The sequence below is a fragment of the Sesamum indicum genome, linkage group LG3 (genome assembly GCF_000512975.1).
Source record: "Sesamum indicum cultivar Zhongzhi No. 13 linkage group LG3, S_indicum_v1.0, whole genome shotgun sequence".
NCBI lineage: Eukaryota > Viridiplantae > Streptophyta > Magnoliopsida > Lamiales > Pedaliaceae > Sesamum > Sesamum indicum.
The window spans coordinates 22,506,593-22,525,657 of NC_026147.1; the positions used below are offsets into that span (position 1 = coordinate 22,506,593).

At 36.3% G+C, this 19,065-nt stretch overlaps 2 protein-coding genes, 2 long non-coding RNA genes and 2 other non-coding genes across 14 annotated transcripts; 2 read left to right on the plus strand and 4 right to left on the minus strand.

Moving 5' to 3' along the window:
• LOC105159237 (deoxyuridine 5'-triphosphate nucleotidohydrolase) lies at positions 297-1,586 on the plus strand. Its single transcript, XM_011076230.2, has 3 exons — positions 297-784; positions 869-960; positions 1,079-1,586. Exons 1-3 carry the CDS (start codon positions 438-440, stop codon positions 1,321-1,323), a joined length of 684 nt encoding a protein of 227 aa, XP_011074532.1. The 5' UTR covers positions 297-437; the 3' UTR covers positions 1,324-1,586.
• TRNAE-UUC lies at positions 2,392-2,463 on the minus strand. The gene has a single exon. It is a non-coding gene; the product is annotated as a tRNA-Glu (tRNA).
• TRNAK-UUU lies at positions 4,230-4,302 on the minus strand. Its single transcript has one exon. It is a non-coding gene; the product is annotated as a tRNA-Lys (tRNA).
• LOC105159238 lies at positions 4,613-9,586 on the minus strand. The gene is made up of 5 exons (XM_011076232.2): positions 8,962-9,586; positions 8,288-8,349; positions 5,845-8,169; positions 5,648-5,759; positions 4,613-5,333 (listed from the first exon to the last, which is right to left on the minus strand). The coding sequence occupies exons 1-5, from the start codon at positions 9,071-9,073 to the stop codon at positions 4,720-4,722; spliced, it is 3,225 nt and encodes a 1,074-aa protein (XP_011074534.1). The 5' UTR covers positions 9,074-9,586; the 3' UTR covers positions 4,613-4,719.
• LOC105159240 lies at positions 10,617-16,579 on the plus strand. 9 transcript variants are annotated; one of them, XR_002286774.1, is made up of 7 exons: positions 10,683-10,969; positions 11,060-11,132; positions 11,248-13,221; positions 13,480-13,886; positions 14,139-14,238; positions 14,892-15,193; positions 16,565-16,579. It is a non-coding gene; the product is annotated as an uncharacterized LOC105159240 (long non-coding RNA). The 9 variants fall into 9 exon arrangements; XR_002286773.1 differs by having other exon boundaries at positions 16,551-16,565; XR_002286772.1 differs by lacking the exon at positions 16,565-16,579 and having other exon boundaries at positions 10,684-10,969; positions 14,892-15,386.
• Positions 15,315-16,518, minus strand: LOC105159239. Its single transcript, XR_847573.2, has 2 exons — positions 16,073-16,518; positions 15,315-16,013 (listed from the first exon to the last, which is right to left on the minus strand). It is a non-coding gene; the product is annotated as an uncharacterized LOC105159239 (long non-coding RNA).

Sequence of the window (19,065 nt, forward strand, 5' to 3'; positions counted from 1 at the left end):
GGTAGCTTGATGTAAATCAATTGTCATTTATTTGTGTGGAAAATTCATTCTTAAAATAAATTAGAAATGACAACTAATTAATTGAATTAGCATCACTTTTTTTAATTGAATCGACATCACTTCTTATTAAATGAGAGGTATCTATTTCCTTAAAAAATGGGAAGGGAGATACCAATAATGCTTTCGCCTTTGACAATCCATCTCAAGAACTCTAATTCAACCTCCCCAACTTGCCATCCACATTGTATTAAAGAAAAATTAATTGAAAAAAACATGCACCAAGACCACAGCTATATACAACAGATACAATATTAGTGGTATCGTCCTTATTCATTCATAAATTTGGAAAACTACCCAACACCATTAACACTATAAAATTGGGGTTGGTGCAAAACTTGCAGAGAGCAATAACACTCAACTCAACCGCACCATGTGAAATGGCGGGAATGCTTGGCGCCATTCTCCGCAATCCCATATTCCGGGCAACTTTCCCCCCATTTAATACCCACTTCGCTCTGATCACCTCCACCCTTTGTCAATTCCCTCGAAACCCATCTCGCAGAATCTGTGCTCGTGCCCTGATTATGGCTCAAGCTGCGGAAAACCCGAATCACGCCCCTGAAATTGAAGAACCCTCGCCGAAAATCCAAAAGATCCACCAAAACGGCGTTTCTGAAAATAAAACCCATGAAAGCGCTCCGTTTTTACGGGTCAAAAAGCTCTCTGAGAAAGCTGTTCTGCCTTCAAGGGCTTCCCCGCTTTCTGCTGGCTACGACCTCTCCAGGTATATGTCTTCACATTATTGCAGAAAGGTTTTCTATGTTCCTCAATTTTTCTCATTTTGTGTTTTCATGTGTTGATCTTGTAGTGCGGCTGAGACTAAAGTTCCCGCTAGAGGCAAAGCGCTAATACCCACAGATCTCAGCATTGCTGTTCCAGAAGGAACCTATGCTCGTATTGGTAATTTTTCTTCTACCTTTTTGACTTTTTTGGCATCGATCCCTTAGTCCAAAATGATGGGTTGGTCTCTTTCAGCTGATTCATTATTTCTTTTTGTCTTGATTTTGGGTTACTGCAGCTCCACGATCCGGGTTGGCGTGGAAGCACTCGATTGATGTGGGCGCAGGGGTGATTGACGCCGATTACAGGGGACCAGTTGGAGTGATTCTGTTCAACCACTCGGATGTGGATTTTGAAGTGAAAGCTGGGGATAGGATTGCGCAGTTGATTATCCAGAAAATTGTGACGCCTGAGGTCTCTGAGGTCGATGATCTTGATTCAACTGTTAGGGGCTCTGGCGGGTTCGGGTCAACTGGGGTTTGAGTGTTGTATGTTTGGATGGTAGTTGATGATATTCTGGACTAGTTTAGTTACCAATGTGGTTGGTCAGAGTATTATTATGTTGGGTTGTGGCGAGCTGTTAAGAGTATTGTATGGAGCACGTTTTGGGGACAGGTTGTAGGTCTCTAGTTCTCTTCCGCGAGGCATTTCGTCAAACATATATTGTACATGTTGCTATTCTCACGAGATTATGTACTTGTGGGCTGATTCTAGGTTTATTTTATTGAAAGTTGGGTGTTCCAAAATCTTGTAGCAGAAGCTGTAGAATAATTAGAGTCATCAAAGCTTATTCGGGGTGTTGAGAGTGGCAGGTTGCCCTGAACAGAGAACATCTAGATGTCTGAGATATGTATTGTCTGAGATATGTATACATAAAAATTTTGGTTCGATGACATGAAGTGAATCGCGTACATCAATCACAACTCACGCACCGAGAATGAATGTGTAAGCCAATTGATAACACAACATCAAAGCAGTCTGAAATGCGAAAAGTATGAAGTTAATCCTTCCACGCTGAGTTTCAAAAATTAGAGCAAACGGAAGAGGAGGAGCCAAGGCAGACACCATCTACAAAAGCCAAAAGCCAAAACCGGAAATCATGTTAGTATATGCATTACTTCCAGATTCCGATAATAACAGAATCCAGTGACATCCTAAATTCACAATCTCCCTGATTTTTGTATAATTAGCCCAAATCAATTCATATTTACAATTTCTGCTACTTCAAACTTTTTCACGAGCTATTTGCACAAGAATTCATTCGATTTGATATAATAAATCCTATTTTCCAAAAACAAACAAGAAGATTGTCAATGAAAAATTTGGAGGAAAATGAGAGGAGGATTCAGTGCTTTTGGGCAATACTGACATGAAGGTGGTGATAATAAACGAGATTGGCCGAAACTGAAAATACTTCCGTGACTCACTCCCCACAAGAACGAAAAAGCAAAAATGACTGATAAGGGAAACAAAAGCAACGGTGGGAGGTAACAGAGACGGCTGAGAATTACTGGTGCGAGAGCGATTTTATTAAAACAAAAAAGAAAACGTTTCCGTTGCCGGGAATCGAACCCGGGTCTCCTGGGTGAAAGCCAGACATCCTAACCGCTGGACGACAACGGAATTGTTCACTTGTCTGCACAATATCGCATAAGTCCAGGTCAAACTCAAACCTTTTTTTCTTTCCTTTTGTTGTGATTAAATTCAAACTCATTTCAAAATTATCAAAACAGAACTCTAACTCATTTATTGGTGAGCCCATCTATACAAAAATATTAAATATATTTAATATCGTATTGTATAACTATTCAATATAATATTATTTCATTATTTCCATGATTATCGTCATAGTGAATAATGGGCATCATTATTATAATAATGCCACTATCCACATTAATAAACTTATAATATACTACAAATATTTATATATAACAGTAATTTAACCAAACAAAAACTATAAACAACTTTTCAGCTTTTCAAAAATCATATTTGAACTCAAATTCAACCTAATTTTTTTAAATTTAAATCAATACTCAAACAAACTCGACTGAGCTTACATTTTAATACCACTCGTCTATAAACATGAATAATGAGTTTCACAGTTGAATTATTAGTGTAACTCTATATCTGCATTTATAAAATAAAAGGGGGAAGAATAACATGGAAATTATCTCTCTCTATATATATATTTTTTTTTCATTTTCCTTTCCCTGCATTTTGTGTTTCTGCTTCTATTATTCCTTTAAGTAAACATTAAGAACTCTTTATTTATTTATTTATTTATTATTATTTCTAGTTATCGTGACATATTATTCTACGTGCATATAATAAATAATATATATATTTTAAATATAATATAAATATAAATAAAATATATTAATCTGACAATTAAATTAGTATATAACTCAAAAAATTGAATAAATTAATTATTTTATGAGTTGAAGGACATTTTTGGAATCACGAAAGAATAGCGAAGTATTGTCAAAACCACCATTTTGTGTTTATAACATATTCTTTTTATAATAGTTCTACCTTGTTTAGAACCTTCCCATACTGATAATGAAATAGATCTAGCTCTAGTACTAGGTCTACCCCAATTCTAGAACCTACAGCACTAGTGGGATTACTATCTCCTTGAACACTGGTTTGTTGGTAGAATGAGTCCTAAAAAAAAGGCTAGGCATGGACTAAGAACCTTATGAAAGCACGCCTTCTTTATATATCTCGTTGGAGAAAGATCATCAAACAATGTTATAAAGAAGAAGATTAGAAGCTAAGAAAAAGGAGAAGGAACAGCTAAACAAAGAGATTCAAGTATACTCTGACTTGCTGCTTGATGGCAGATCGGTCGGTATCAGGCGAAGAAGAGGGGATCGCTACTCTCATGCTTTCATTCTTCTTTCTTCCACCGGACGTAACGTTAAGAGTAGAGTCTGAAGCATAACTATAAGGAGGGGCTTCCTCAAGGGGCCTTAAATGACACAATTTTGGCTACATCTTTTTCCATAAGTGATAGTTGAGATCACCTTAGATCAACTCAAGCTCTTTCCCGGTGGTGGATCAGAGCAGAGAGAAACCCTCGTTCGCGTTGTGCGGATCATGGAGGAAACATTCTGATAGAAATCGAATGGAAACTCTGAGGCAAGCCTTCTTTTGCTCTCAATGAGCTCTTCAAAGAGATTCTACTCACTAGCAAACAGGTGTGAAAACGAGTTTTCTTTAAATTATTATGTTAATAATATGAATAAAATTGAAAGTGAAAGTTAAACTTTAAATACAAGTTGTAATAAACTTATCCAGAAAAGAAATATTTCTAAATCCTAAAATGATTAAAAATTAAAAACCAGCTGCTTTACTAATCGAAAATTTTAATCTAGGAAAAAGAATTTCGCCGTCTGTGGGAATCGAACCCACGACCACATGGTTAAAAGCCATGCGCTCTACCGGCTGAGCTAAGACGGCCTGACGTTGAATTACCACTTACTAATAGTGTAGTAGGCCCTGCTCAATCGGAGAGAAATAGATAAAAAAGGAATAGAATAATCATACATAGTAGTTTTGTTCACATAATCCGAAAGAATTCTTTGTCTTTTTATACAAGTAGCGGATAAGTGTACTTTTAGATGAAATGCCTCGGCTTCCGCTGATGAAATTTTTGCTGATAGTAAGTCGAAATGCCATATAATATGAAATAATTGCTTCTTGAATTTCTGCTAGTTCCACTTTGTTTTTGGGTTTGGTTGATCCTACAGTTATCTCTTGCTGCATGATACAGAAAAAAAGATGGTGTACATCTGAATGTATTTGCAAAACATTATTTTTTGATTGAAGACTAACTCAGAATCTGGGAATTGAAGTAAATCAATTCGGCTCAGATAATCAAACTGAAACAGTAATAAGTACGAGATCATTGGTTATCTCGTCGAGCAATCCATTGATCATGTGTCTCTCGACTTCTCTTATGACGTCTTCTTTTTCAGGGAACACGGACATCATGTTGCTCCATTCAAAATCCCACATGTTGTTCACATCTGGACCCTTGTTATAAATGTCTTTGTTGAGCATTTCATATAGGCCAGCTGCTACATCATTCCCATGCCCACCATAGAACTTCAGAATTTCCAAGTCTTTGCACAGTTGCTTGACTAAATTGTCTAAAGACCTTATCTTGGTGCAACTTATGTTGGTTTTTGTGTAGGGATGATATGTAACCTCATATCTCCTTGCTTTTCTTTTCATTACTTCATATGCAGTGTCCAAGACGAGCTTCTTCTCCGCAACTTCATAATCATGATCACCCACATGAAGAAAGCTGACAGGTATATTGAGCTTGAAAAGTGCCTCTGCTGTACTCAGGAACAACTGACTTTTTATTATTATCTCCTTGAGGTCTTTTTCAGGTTCTGTCAGTAGTTCTTGTATTACCGATGCAGGACATTGCTTGTAGTTGTGTTGGGAAAGATTGTATGGTTCTGTACTTTCTTCGTTGTCTCCTGCAATGTCAAAGGCTAAGCATTAAGTTTATTAGATATCCTACCAAAACTTCAATCTGGAATATCAAAAAGGTGGTTTGAAGTTTTCAGAAAGCAATTTGGTAATAAGAAATTATACTTTACTCCAATAAATGAAAAGATGGACGATAAGAAGTAATGGTTCTTTTGCTATGATATGAAGAAAGATGGACTGAGTTCTTCCATAAAGGATACAAAGGGAGAATGCAAGTTAATTATGGGATTTAAAAAGTGAAAGAGAAACAAAATCTTGATTTCTTTTGCTTTGCCCTCGAAGGGAAGTAACAGCTTCTGACCTATGCTTTGATCACATTGTTTGAGTTTGTTTTCATCCTTAAGAGCATAAGGTTGTTCCACTGTCTGGAGATCGTCAGAAAATTTTCCAGGATTTAAGATTGTAGAGTCACACTGCAAAAAGCCAATACAGTTTCCATAAGACATTTGGAGTCTTAAACTTGAATGGAACTCCATTTAAAGTGTGCTGTGAACTTACATCGTCATTCAGAGTAGATACGATCTGTATGTTCTGTACTTGGCATTCATCTGCTACTGAATTGTTTAATATGATCATCTGGTCAGCTTCATTTTGTAACTTGTCTTCTTGCCTCACTGGTTCAGTTGTCATTTCTGATGCATTATGGATCCTTATACCTGTTTTTCCTTCCTTGACCTGACTGTCACTTTCTTCTTCCATTTGTTTAGAGCTACGGTTTTTTATGTGCATCTGTTGTTTCAAATCTTTCAGCATGTTAGCCGGCTGTTTCATTGGTCTTGTCAAGTGATTCGCAGTTGCATTTCTTCTAGTCATCAGCATGTCTATCTTCCGAGGAATCTCATTTCTCTGAACTTCCCGAGGAATTGCCTTCTTCTGTGTGGCTGAGACCTCAATTCGCTTCTCTTTTGTGAGCTCCGGATTGCTGCTTTCCTTTTCTATATCAGGTAGTGGTTCTCTTGGAGATGAATAATGGCTTTGGTCTTCTTTCTTGTAATGTTCCTGATTTGATGCAGTCTTGTTAGAGATATCAATCATGGAAGCAACATTTGGATTTCTTCCGTTTGTCGGATCTTTCATGGGAACTTTTTCAATGGTTTTCGCTGATCTCGCATTACGAGGTGCTGATTTCTCACGTGAAAACTTTTTCTGCAAATTGATGGCTGTGCTTTTATTGGATATTGAAGCAACTCCAGATTCCACTTGCTGCCCCTCGTGGTTTTTGGCCATCATATTTTGTTTCTGAATCTGCTGGTCTTTCTGATCTGCCTGACGCTTGTCTTCTGAATGTTCAGTTCTTCTAATCACCCTTTCTTGAAGGTGTTGATCCTGGGGCTTTTGTTGACTTCTCAGGAGGGCTTTATCTGCATTCCTCTTTTCTGTTGAATTTGAGCTTACCTTGTACTCAATCCTATTATGTTTTTTCTCTTCAGCTTTGAGTGTTTTGCTGTTTTCTGCCTTCTGCTGCAGCTCAGTATTCAAGACTGGCACTTTGCTTCCGCCCTCAATGATTTTGCTTTCTTTCTCCTTCTTGAGATTTTGTTTCTTCTCACTACCTTCGGAAATTTGAAGTCCATTTACTTGATCACCAATGGCATGGTTTTGTTGTTTGTTCATCATCGTGGTTGCTAGTTTTGGGCCTGGTACTGCCTCCACGCCAACTCCTAGTATTTTCAAATCTTTCCTCTGTTGGTTTCTCTCAGAGTTTACCAATTTAGAGCTGCCATCTGGGTTTTCCTGGATCTTTTCAACTTTAAGCTTAAGTTTGGAATCCCTAACTGGTGGCATATTGTTGGTTTGAATAGACTTTTTGTCAGTGCTGAGCACAGATTCATTCCTGTTCTCTCTGTTCAAAGTTTCGGATGACTTACTACTTTTCCTCAAAACTTTCACTTGTTTCCCTTCCTTCTCTTTTACATCATTTTTCATGCGTATGGAATCTTCCTTTTGTGGGGGTTCGTCAAGGCCCATAAGTTTAGCAATGACATTTGAAATTCTTCCCTTCTCTTGTGTAGTCTGTGATGAACTTGCTTTACTACTTAGCTTCACTTGTGTAGAAAGACTCAAATCTTGGACATAGCTGGTAGACGTTCTATGCAGAACCATCTCTGAGTTACCAGTAGGTTGTTCTGAATTTTTATCAGGATATGATAAAGCCAGTTGTTTCAGTCTGGTTGCACCTTGGACAGCGCGTGAATTCCTTGAGGATTTATCAAAGGAAAACCTAGGACGATCCAGTTTCCACTGGTCAGCTATTTTATGATTGTCATCTTGATCATCCTCATCCTCTTCAAGTAACTTTATACGACTTTTCTTCTGAGCCCCATTCCCGTACTTTGAAGCTTCCTGCAAGTTCACGAGCATTCTTAGGGACTCTTCCAAATCGATGGCACCTTTCAACAACTGTTTCCCAACTTCAATTGAGTTTCTATCGAAGTTAAGGCCATCGGAGCAAGCTCTTAAAATCTGATTCAGCTTCTGAACTCCTTTTGATATTTCATTGATATGAATGTGAGAGATGGTAGGAAACTGACCGGATGAAAGACTATGATCGTTGAAGCTGGTCAAATCCATTTTCTGACTGTGCAATGATCTTGGACCAAATCTTTGGAAAAAATTTACCAGAGGATTAGTGCTGGAAACACCAATTTTACTGAGATTTCCACTATTTTCAAAGGCAAAAGCTATGGCCATCGAGAGATCTCTGACTTGTCTAGAGCTTTGCCCACTTTCATAGAGAACAATCTGATTTGAAGATTCTTTGATGTTGATCGATCTGCTGCCTCCATTAGACCTTCTGCTTGTGTTCCCTGTTCGAGAACCAGCCTGCGAGAAAGAAGAGTGCAGTGAGCTAATAAGATAAGCCATATTCATTTCGTGTAGCCAACTAACAATTTCTGGGGGGAAAAAGTAATATGCAGGGAGGAATGGAATTAACACTTACAGATTCTACTGCATTTATTTGACGGGCACCTCTGGATGTCCGGCCAGGGTTTCCATGCACAACTGTTGGTTCAGAGATGCATGAGATCTTAAATGGCAAGAAATATGGGAACTCTAATGCAATATCAAAAGCCATGCAGAGACAAGGTTTTGATCACATATTTGTCATTTTTCTTCAGGGGACATGTCCCTTGTATTTGTCTCCATAGAATTCATGATCTGTAAGGTGAAAGAATTAGTACTAATCGACAAAGTAACTATAGTTTTATATATACTGGTGTGTTTCTCAAACAGTCTGTTTTTCAAATACTTTAAGTGCACACTCCATTCGCGTTTAATTCTTATACAGTCATTAATAACCGTTTCTTTCATTGAAGGGAGTGTCAACAGGCTGTGGGTGTTTGTGCCTTATAGCTTAATTCTAGCATATCTTTTCAAGGAACAAATTTTCAGGTTGATCTAAATCTTCTCCTACCCCATAGTGTCAAGTGGAAAACTATATGATTCCCTCAAAATGTTGCTTTGGCGAAGCATGGCAACACACGCAATTCAGTGTTACATCAGTAAAAAGAAATTACACACTTAACTTGCATGCTAGAACAGATAGTACAGTTATCAACTGAAACCTCACATGCTTTGTCTTGCAGGGAAAAAAGAACTCTCCCAGAATTTTACCTCTAGATGTTTGCCCCGACTGTCGACTCGAACTTTGAGCGGCAGCCATCCTTTCCTTCCTCAGGCGAAGATCAGTTAGCAGCTTCTGGGCAAAGTCTGATTTTGTTGCCATGCTGCTTATTCAAGGGAACTGCAAAATAAGAAAAAGGATTGGCTTTTACAAGAAACCTGATTTTGATACTGAAATCTGGATGGCAACTGAACTAGAAACTGGAGATAACAGCTTAAGAGGTGTGGGAATAAAATCCCATATTCTTTGATTGCATCTGGGTTTTAGCCTTCTGCACATGGGGAAGGAGGGAATGCATTGTGCTTCACACTTTGGTGGGGAGGTTCTCTCAGTGTTTGGTGAGATGGAATGTGGGGAAAAGGCAATCAAAATGAAGGTGGAAAAATGTTCTACTTCACGAAAGGTTGATGTAAACATCATGGGGAATTTGGATCTTGGTGGAAACTTGGAATAACTTGCTTTCATTCCACTCCAAGCAATGCCAGAGGTTTCAGCTTTAGATTTATGAGCTCCTGGATTAGGAGGAAACTCTGCCTCTATCCACTCAGTTTCATTGCACAAGCAGTTCTCATTCACTCCTAACAGGGAAATCATATTTATGTACTATATATAGAAATTCACCACTTTTTACTCTACAAAAATTAAATAATATTTATAAAGATTTCACTTTAAATACATTTTAAAAATTTTACACATATATATTAAATATACCACACTTATTAGTACGGCATAATTAATGCAATATGGCTCTAACGAATGAAAACTTTTAGCATAGAATGACTACTATAAGAAAATATATATCGGAAAAAAAAATATTGCTCTTACATTGAAATATATTATTATATGTATCTTGTTATTTTCAAAATATTAAATCAAACTCATTAAATTCTCGATATTTGCTCGCTTGAAAACACTTAACATCAAATATCATTTGTTTTAGTCTTATAATATCAATATTTTTACATTGGTAATTTTGGTTTACACAAAAAAAGAAATAATACAAAATTTTTAACACTTAGAATACTGATAATTATAAAAAATAAAATATATACTATTATAAAAGATTAAAATTTTAAATATTCAAATTTTCACTGTAACTTATTCCTATCATTTAATAAAATGTTATTATGATAGAAATTTCGATATATTTTAATAAATACGTCAAAATATTTGTTGAAGTTTGTCAATTGTTTTGACGCTTTTATATTTTTGAAGCCGCTGTCCATAATTGCTAACCAATTTATGAATAAAATATTAATTATTTATAAATTTTGAATTTTTTTACCAACATATCAAATATGTTTGTAACAGTCGTAAAAATAAAACTAAACAAGCTTAAATGAAAATCTTAGGCCCACCAATGCAGGGTGAAAATCTTAATTCCACAAAAGTCGAAGGACTTGAATGAAAATGCTGAAAGTTAGCCAACGTAGCAGGTTAAACCACGTAGCAGAACTGAATCCGCATTCCCGTCCCAATCAGTTAACCTCATCCAGAACCTTCCCCAGGCTTGGATCTAATTGCAGCCGTTGGATCATTCCACTCACAGCCTTTCTTTTTCTTTTCTGGTCATTGATTATTCCAGCGCACCTTAGTAAGAATGCACAGTCAAATCCCACACCGTTCACGCGTATCCATCCGCTGGAAATATCCACCCAACTGCTCATTTTCAGCCGTTGGATCGCCACGCCCCTCCTTAAATAGTGCATTTTCGCATTTCATTTTACATGCCTTATCATTTCATTTCTATGGCCGCCTTCAAGGTGTGGCTCTGTTGCTTTCTTAGATCTACTTCTCCTGCTTTCTCTTTTATCGTTTTTTCCTTCAAATTCGTTTAGATCGTAAGACGATCTACCTTTTGGCTATGGATTTGTAGCGCTTCGGTTTACAGTTGGGTTTTCACCGGTTGATTGATCGACCGATGATTTTCTTCGGGCTGCGGATGTGGAAGGGTGTCGCGTTGGTAGATCTGATGCGGTGTTCAACACATCGATAAAGGTTTTTCACGGATCCGCTTGTGTGTGAGGTTTTTGGTTGTTTTTTATGATCTAGATCTGTATGTTATATATATGTTTGTTTGAATTTCAGGAGTGATATATGGGTGTGGATTAATGATCCGCTTAGCCAAGTGCGTTCTCCTTTTTAAGTGGATGATTACGAGGTGAATTTATTTTTGATGGTGCCGTTACTACTTTAGTTTCTTTCATTTGATCCTCCTGCATATGATTTGCTTTGTTCACTTCATATCTTAGTTGTCTTGGTTTGTGTTCTCGTAGGTGAACTCGCGAATATATTCTGCTTATGGTAATTTATTGGGTCAGCTGGAATTTCGTGGATCTGGACTGCACGTCTGTAATGCTGTTTCCCGCTGTTAATTAACGTCGCTGGATCTTGAATGATCTCCTGATGCTGGATGGATATCAAGCTGTCAAGCTCCTGGTGCAATACACGGTTCTGAAGGAACTATATTTTTAAGGGAAGTGATTGTGATTTATTTAACATTCTTGCATATTTCATATATGGCGAGGTAAGTCTTGTATAAGAAAAGAGAGGGAGAATGATTCTGTGGAAAAAAGAGATGTGAAGTTGAGGTGAGATGTGGTTGTCAAAATGACCTTTGCCATGATGGGTGCGCTCGCATGGCAGGTCAACTCATAATAAAAAAGATATTTTTTGTTTTGAGGGGGAGATGGCACGGGGATTGGCCCGGCTCTCCCTCCTGTGTGCGGTGTCCTGGCCCTTGTTTTTGGTTCTTTTTTTGTTCTGCATCCCAACAGTTAAATTTCAGCAATCAATCAAAGATTTTTGGTCTTGAATGGGGTGTGTTCTGACATATAGAGAACACACTACATTCAAGACCAAACTCCAAAGCATGCCAAATTATTTCCGAGGAGGTTCTGATGAAGCAAATACAAGGATATCATCTTCTGAGGCATCAACTATACAAGAGGTACAGATTGTCACTCCTTAAATTTACCTACTTGAATTGGTAATTCAGATAGCTATTTCAATTTCTCAATTCCTTACTCAATTTCTCTAACTAAAGTTAAATTTTTTACGCATTAAATAATCTGCAAATTATACTTTTAGGCTGCGCTCAGCTAATGTTCAATTCATCCAGGATGGTTATTTAATTCATAAGTAATGACTGTTGTCTTATAGAGTTATATGTTAAACTATCTGATTGATACTTTGGATTAAAGCCATAAGAAAACCCAAGATTTTCTCTCTTTAGTCACTTGGCATCTAAAATTTTGCCATGGGATGGGAAATGGAATATTAATCTAGTATAAAATCTTTAGATTGAGATGCTACACCAAGAAATCTTTATATAAACCATGTTATGATCTAGTATATATATTAGTTTCATATGCAACATCAAGAAATCTTACTATCAATCAATTGATGATCTATATCTTGGTTTAAAATGCGATGTCAAGAAATCTTAATATCATCCTTTATGGGCATTCTAACTGTTGTGTTGCAAGCAGAGTTTTGCTCGATAGGTACTGAGTGCATAAACTGAGTTCTGTGAACTGAAGAATTGACTTGCAAGCAGTTTGGTAACTGTAGTATACTACTTAAGTTTTGTCTGAACCAAAATAATTTACTCACAAACACCCAATTTCTAAAACTCTGACTCAATTCTGCTGTTCCTTACTTTATGTTGCCAGGCAACCCACTTCAATTATGCATTACATTTGGCAGATTTCTTTGTATTTATTATTAATTTAAATTGCAGACTCAGTTTATTGTTAGTTGCGTGTTGTATTATCATCTATATGTGATGTGGGCAATTATTTGTTGGGAAGCCCTCATCTATTGTAATATAGTTCAAAGCAATAGCATGTGCATATAGATCAGGGATTCACTTCGTGGATAATCGCTAGAGCTGGTGTATCCTATCCCCTGGTGAGCAGAGCCCCTTCCAGATTTGTGCTATTCGATGTTGGTTATCAGTATTGAAGATTCCACTATGGTTCGGAACCTGTTGCTTCCCCGGAGATCTGCCTAGGTTGATATTGTTGTGCTGCTGCTGCTGCTGCTGAAGCTGCTGGTGTGTTTGTCTGATTTTGGTGATGTTGAATATTTTGATGCTGCTTCTGTGGTCGATGTAGCTGCCTGCTGTTTGTGAGAGTCGAAGATTGGAGCCCCACAGTGGACTACTCTAGTTTTTTCTACATTGTTAGACCAAGTCGGAATGTCCTGTTCATTTTCTAGGCTATTGAATTCCATTGTTTGTTGATCAGGTATTCTACACTGTCAAGTAAGCTCAGAGAAATTTTATTTCGGCGATTGTTGCAGTAGCATTTTAAAACGTCCTGTGCCTTACTTTAAGCCAATTTGGTCCTTCAATTGCTAGGATGTTATTCTCTAACATCTGCTTTTGTTTTGATCTTTGTCTGTAAGTTGGGAGTGATTGAGAAGCATCTGGTGATTCTACTGTGATTTATTTTTGTTTTCTTGCCTATGTTCAGTTTTACAATTTTCATCTAATTCTGCTGTAGGTTTTGCAATTGCTGCTAGTGTGATGTGTTATTATGCTGGCTTTTTCAGAAAGGCCAGAGCTGTTGGTTGTGGGCGGGATTGATTAACTTGGTTGTTGGATGGCGTTCCGCTGGTATAGCTTAAGCAAAGGTTGTTTTCTTAATGTTACATTAATTTGGTGTTTTGAGGCTTGTAGATCTGGTTTTAAGCTGTGCTTGGGTTTTGTTCTTGGTCGTCGAAACTCGTAATTTATGATTCTGCTGCATCTAACACGAGATAGGTGCAAAGGAAAGCATTTAAGCGTGGCAAAATGTTCACTGAAGATAATCATCAATTAGCTTGCTGTTTTTTGCTTGCATCTGGGAAGTTGTGGGTACATTGGGTTTTGACCTGGGGAAACCCTACAGAGCCTGCGGCTGGTGACCAGGTTTTATTTAATTATGTTCGACCTTTTTATGACAGTGAATGTGCTAGTCAGTCTGTTATGTCTAATATTAACTTGCTCTATTCTGGATTCTTTGATATTTTTTCATCATGGTCATGTAAACCAAAATTGTTCTACATTACCTCCATGTATCATGTTTAAGTACAGGTACCCTGTGATGTCATGAAAGTGTACAACGTTTTATCAATTTGTTGTAGTTTAAATGATTCTATCTTTTTTTAATTATGTTTTTAGGATGAATTCTACTTGAGATCAGCTGACGGTAGTTAGGTGTGTAAGCTGATTACATTGGAGGCTCTTGATAAGTCGATGGGACTTATAGTTTGACATTTAGGTAGGCTAAGCATTTTTTAAAGTAATCAAATTATGTTTGTCTTTACAAGTTCCTTAACTCTTGGCTCATTCGCCGTGGTTTTCATGGGAACCAATGTAAATGTATTTGTGGTCTCGTCTGGGTCTCAGACTTGTGGGGTCGGTTGTTCCAACACGAAACTATTTTTGCCTGCTGATGTTTCTCCAATTAAATTTTTATTTGTCCAAAATAGAATTATCAATCATTTAACTTCGAACTGGGGGATGGATCTATAAGCTCAAATTTGGCAGAGCGCTCAATTGCCTGAATGCATTGAGAGGATGGTGGTTCGATTCCGCCTGGGTCCGTTTGTAATCGTGACGATAATATATGTAATTGATAAAATTCTTTTATTATATTTGAGCTTTCATTGTAAAGAAACAAGTCTATTTCTTTATCTCGCATCCTTTGCTGGCCGTAGTTTCACCAATGAATAATTAAATTTTATGGATGATGTTGGGATTTTAAATCTTCCCTTCATAATTTTTCTAACGGTAAATGAACAGTTTTTTTGTGAGTATAACAGCTAAACTCAGGATGCAAGGGATAATTTATTGGTGTAAATTTGACAAGTTGACGAGAAAAAGATAAAGAACTATAAATGTGATGATCCATGTGTCTACTTTGGTGGGTAGGCGTCTTCGACCAAGCCGGGGTGGAGTTTTCCTTGCTTGCCGTGTACGATTCATCTGCCAGCTGAACGGGTGGTGGTCCCAGCGGAGATGCCATGTTGTGGGCGTGCGAGCTGATGAGTCTGTGCCATGCAGGCAGAAGTATGAGTCAGCAGCCGTGATCATATACCAAGTCAGCTGCCATGTAAGAGAGCAAATGTTAAGTTGCAGTTATTCAGCGCAAGTTATATCTCGCATAAGTAGCAAGCTGGCTGGCATGACAAGGTAGATAAGTCGGCAGCTACATGTCCCGAGGGATGAGCCAGGTACAATATAATAAGTTGGTCGCCTCCTCCTCACAATAGTTAGATGAGTAACCAGCCATGTCTTTTGACAAGCTACATTGTCGACGCTTTAGTAGCCATGGTGCCACCAAGATGAGTCGGCAATATTTTGCCATTTTTTTGAATCTTTTAGCATTACTCGGATATGCAATTTGATTAAATGATTCGTGGATCATCTGATTGCTGATTATGGAATCTTTTTCTTCTTTAATTTCACTCGATTCATATACTTCTACTTCGCTTAATCGAAATAATAAAATTGGATTTACTTTTGAAAGTTATTTTATTATGTTTTTTATAAAAATAACACTTTTCATAACCTATTGTTTTGTTTTTTCTCTGAGAACTATTAGAGCTCGAAAATACTTATTTTTTAATTTTTCAATTTTTTTTTTGAGTTCCTTAAAGATGGGTTAAAAAAGGAAGGTCGTTGTCGGGGCGATCCAAAACGAACTTGAGCTTGCATTCTCCAAATTGTTAAAAAACAAAAATTATCTTTTTCTTTTTTCATTAGATCTTTTTGAGAGGATTGTTGTTTCGATTTGTGCCAAGGTTTCAAACAGAAAGGAAATAAGATTTTTATCTGAATACCGTCTGTCAACCAATTTCTTGAAAATTCTGTTTCGGATAATGGAACACCATTATAGGTACATTTAACATGCATTACTCTATTCAATTCTTGGAAATTCTGAGACCACTCAGGACGTTGAAATAGGAATATACGTCTAATATTTTTTCGCAATTATCAATGAAGTGAATAGAATATATTTTTTAAAAATAGAGCGAGTTAGTAACATGCAACCTCTTATTCCTTGCGAAAATGGAAGAACGGTATCCCAGAACGAGTTAGTAACATGCAACCTCTTATTCCTTGCGAAAATGGAAGAACGGTATCCCAGAACTTTGCTATCTCTATTCGCGCTTGCTCTTTTATTTTGTTCTTCTCTTTTTTTTTATTCTATTTTTGCTTGCTCTTCTGTATACTCTACAATTTTGAATGCTTTTCCTTTCCCCAACCAATTTCTAAAAATTAGTTTAATCAACCCGGAGATATCAAAAGAAAAAAGATGCAATTTTTTGATTCTGTCCAAAAAAAGAGGGGAATGTGCATTTGTTTGAAACAATTTTTAAATAACTATTTTACTTTGAGCCCGCATAGAACCTTTGATTATATCTCGCTCAAAGTCTGATTGTTGTGAATAGCGTATCAAAGTCACCTCGTCTGTTTCATCGGGCGTACTAGTAGCCGTAGTATTAGTATTAGTATTAGTATCAGTGTTCTACTTGATATCAGTAAAAATTACTACCTGTTTGACTTTTCTTGAACATATTGTGACAGGGATGGTGCATTAGATGAGTTTGGAAGAGAGAAGATGAGTCAACAACCTCGGTGGCTAGAATGATGAGTCAAAATACCTTGAATTGTATGATGGTTGGGATGAGTCAGCTGCCGTGATGGGTTGAAGCTGGTTAGGTACTACATGACGCGGCGGTAGGCTAGAGTTGCTGTTGAGATCACTGTTTTACTCCAGCCAGCCTGTGGTGAGTGCGAACTGCAAAGGGTTCTAATAGCGTGTGCAATGTCCTCTGTGGACGCGGGTTGTCTTCTATTCTTTCCCTCCCCCCTAAGGAAGATTGTATTGTTATAATGTATGCATGGTGCAGAACAATTTGTTATATAATTTAAACTAAGATGATGATCTAAGTTATTAAGCAAGGGGAAAGCTTCAAAAAGCATTACAGGGACAAATAAGTGAGTGGCTATAGCCAAGAACATGGTAGCAGGTTGATAAGAATTGATTGGGTCACGGTTTGTCATCATGGGAACATGGACAATCTGAAATTCTGTGAGCGTGTGATAGGGGCGAGAGGCCTTGCATCATCTGGCTCGCATCTGGAATATTAAATTATAAGAAACACCACCAAACATCTGGGCTGCATGATTTCTTAGTATAATTATTATTATAAGCATCTTAATTATACATATTTGTTGGCACATACTGACATGCTGTTTTAAAGAAAAGTTAAACATATCTCAAGTTTAATATATATATATATATATATATATAACATCTTGCAAACCCTACACTTGGACTAAAAAATTGATGCCTCATAAACCATGTATAATGACTAAATACCTTAATTTAAGTTAGTTCTTTCTGATTGGTACAATACTATATGATCTATTTAGTTTGTGATATGAGTTATTTATATAACAAAGTAAAAAATAGTTTGTACTTTTTGAGTTGAATAATTCAACCCACCAAAAGCTCTTGGACTAAAAATGAGCCTTGTAATGAAAAATAAATAACCATAATTATTCCTCTAAGAATAAATATAAAGTAGCCTTAATTATCCCTCTAAGAATATGAAAACCCAACTTTGGTCTCACTTGTAGTTTTTGTGGAGAAGCTCTTTTGGTTGTAGCATTTTCTTGGAAGAGTGTGGTGTAGTGGGAATAAGGTCCCAACCACTTTGGCAACTTCTTCTTGCTCTCTTTCTTCTTTTGTTAGTGGTCATAAATTTATTTTCTAGAATGCTATATCTACTCATCAGGAATTGGAAATTAAAAGGGAAAAGAAAAAAGAAAAAACAAGAAGATGGGGCTCTGAAGAATATAGTATTACCTTCCAAAGAATTCTTATCAAATGCTCGAATCTTAGAATTCATACCCGAGTAAAGTTTGATAAAACTCAATCAATTATATAATTAGTGTATCATATTAATAATATAATTGATCATTTTTTATAAATTATACAATAATTACATCACAAGTGTATTAAATTTGTTACGTAATTGATTCAAATTAACTGGATGTAGATAAGAACTTTCAAACGAATCGTTGCCGATGACAGACCTTTCGGCGAAACCGTACCACTATTTCCAAAAAAACCCTCCCAATTGAAGGGTTCCGGAGCATCCACGAAATTGTTCTTTATGGGGCAATTATCAATCACTATAAATTCTTTTAAAAGTTACTAATTTTGATATATAGTAAACCCATAAGTATTTTTTCAATTTCAAAGACCCATATACCATCCACTTTCCATTCTTGCAAACCTAATACTAAAGTTGTTCACTAGATTGCTTTGATTTCTTAATTAATAAATCTATGTTGATGTTTTAATATATACATCTTTTTTTCTTTTAGTTGTTCAATAAATTTAAGTTTTCAAAGAAAAATTCTTGCATATTTAGATATATAATTAATGATAGTTTTATATTTTTTTTTAAAAAAATTGAATGAACTGCACAATTGAAAAGTTTCCAAAGTCCATAAAATAAGATTTGGAAAGTTTTTGTTACAAAATAAATGCAAAATTGAATAATAATTGAAATAATACAAATCTTGCCTCTCGAAAAAAATTAATATATTTAGATGAGATTTGAGTACAAAACTAAACATTCTTTAATTATTTCTAAAATAATTTCAAATCAATCTAAATCAGAGTATAAACATAATTTTTGCAGACGATTGAAGAGAAGAAAGGAACCCAAGTCGTCAATTTGTTAGTTCATGTTCTATAAATATAGGTATTTAATTTAATTAAATAGTAGTATTTTAATTTTTGTTGTTTATTTTAAATTTATTGATTAATTTAAAAATATTAATATATTATAGTAATAATATATTGATTAATTTAATAATATTGTGGTGTTGAGAGAGAAAAAGAAGAAAGACAAGTGGAAAAGTTTGAGTCCTCATTGTTGGAACAAAAAGTTGGGGGAGGTGGGGAGTTGGGGGTGGGTCAAGTTGGAAAGTTGATGGATGGATCATGGACTTTTATGGTTTTTTTTAGAAGTTGGAAAATTGTGGTGCCAACTATGGAATTGGTTCTAGGGTTCCTCTCTAA

Bases quoted from the DNA above. Each gene is read 5' to 3' on its own strand.
- LOC105159237 (XM_011076230.2), top strand. From the start codon at position 438: ATGGCGGGAATGCTTGGCGCCATTCTCCGCAATCCCATATTCCGGGCA. The intron at 785-868 runs GTATATGTCTTC...TTGATCTTGTAG, and splicing joins GCTGGCTACGACCTCTCCAG to TGCGGCTGAGACTAAAGTTC. The intron at 961-1,078 runs GTAATTTTTCTT...GGGTTACTGCAG, and splicing joins AGGAACCTATGCTCGTATTG to CTCCACGATCCGGGTTGGCG.
- LOC105159238 (XM_011076232.2), bottom strand. From the start codon at position 9,073: ATGGCAACAAAATCAGACTTTGCCCAGAAGCTGCTAACTGATCTTCGC. The intron at 8,170-8,287 runs GTAAGTGTTAAT...TCTTTCTCGCAG, and splicing joins AAATAAATGCAGTAGAATCT to GCTGGTTCTCGAACAGGGAA. The intron at 5,760-5,844 runs GTAAGTTCACAG...GGCTTTTTGCAG, and splicing joins TATCTACTCTGAATGACGAT to TGTGACTCTACAATCTTAAA.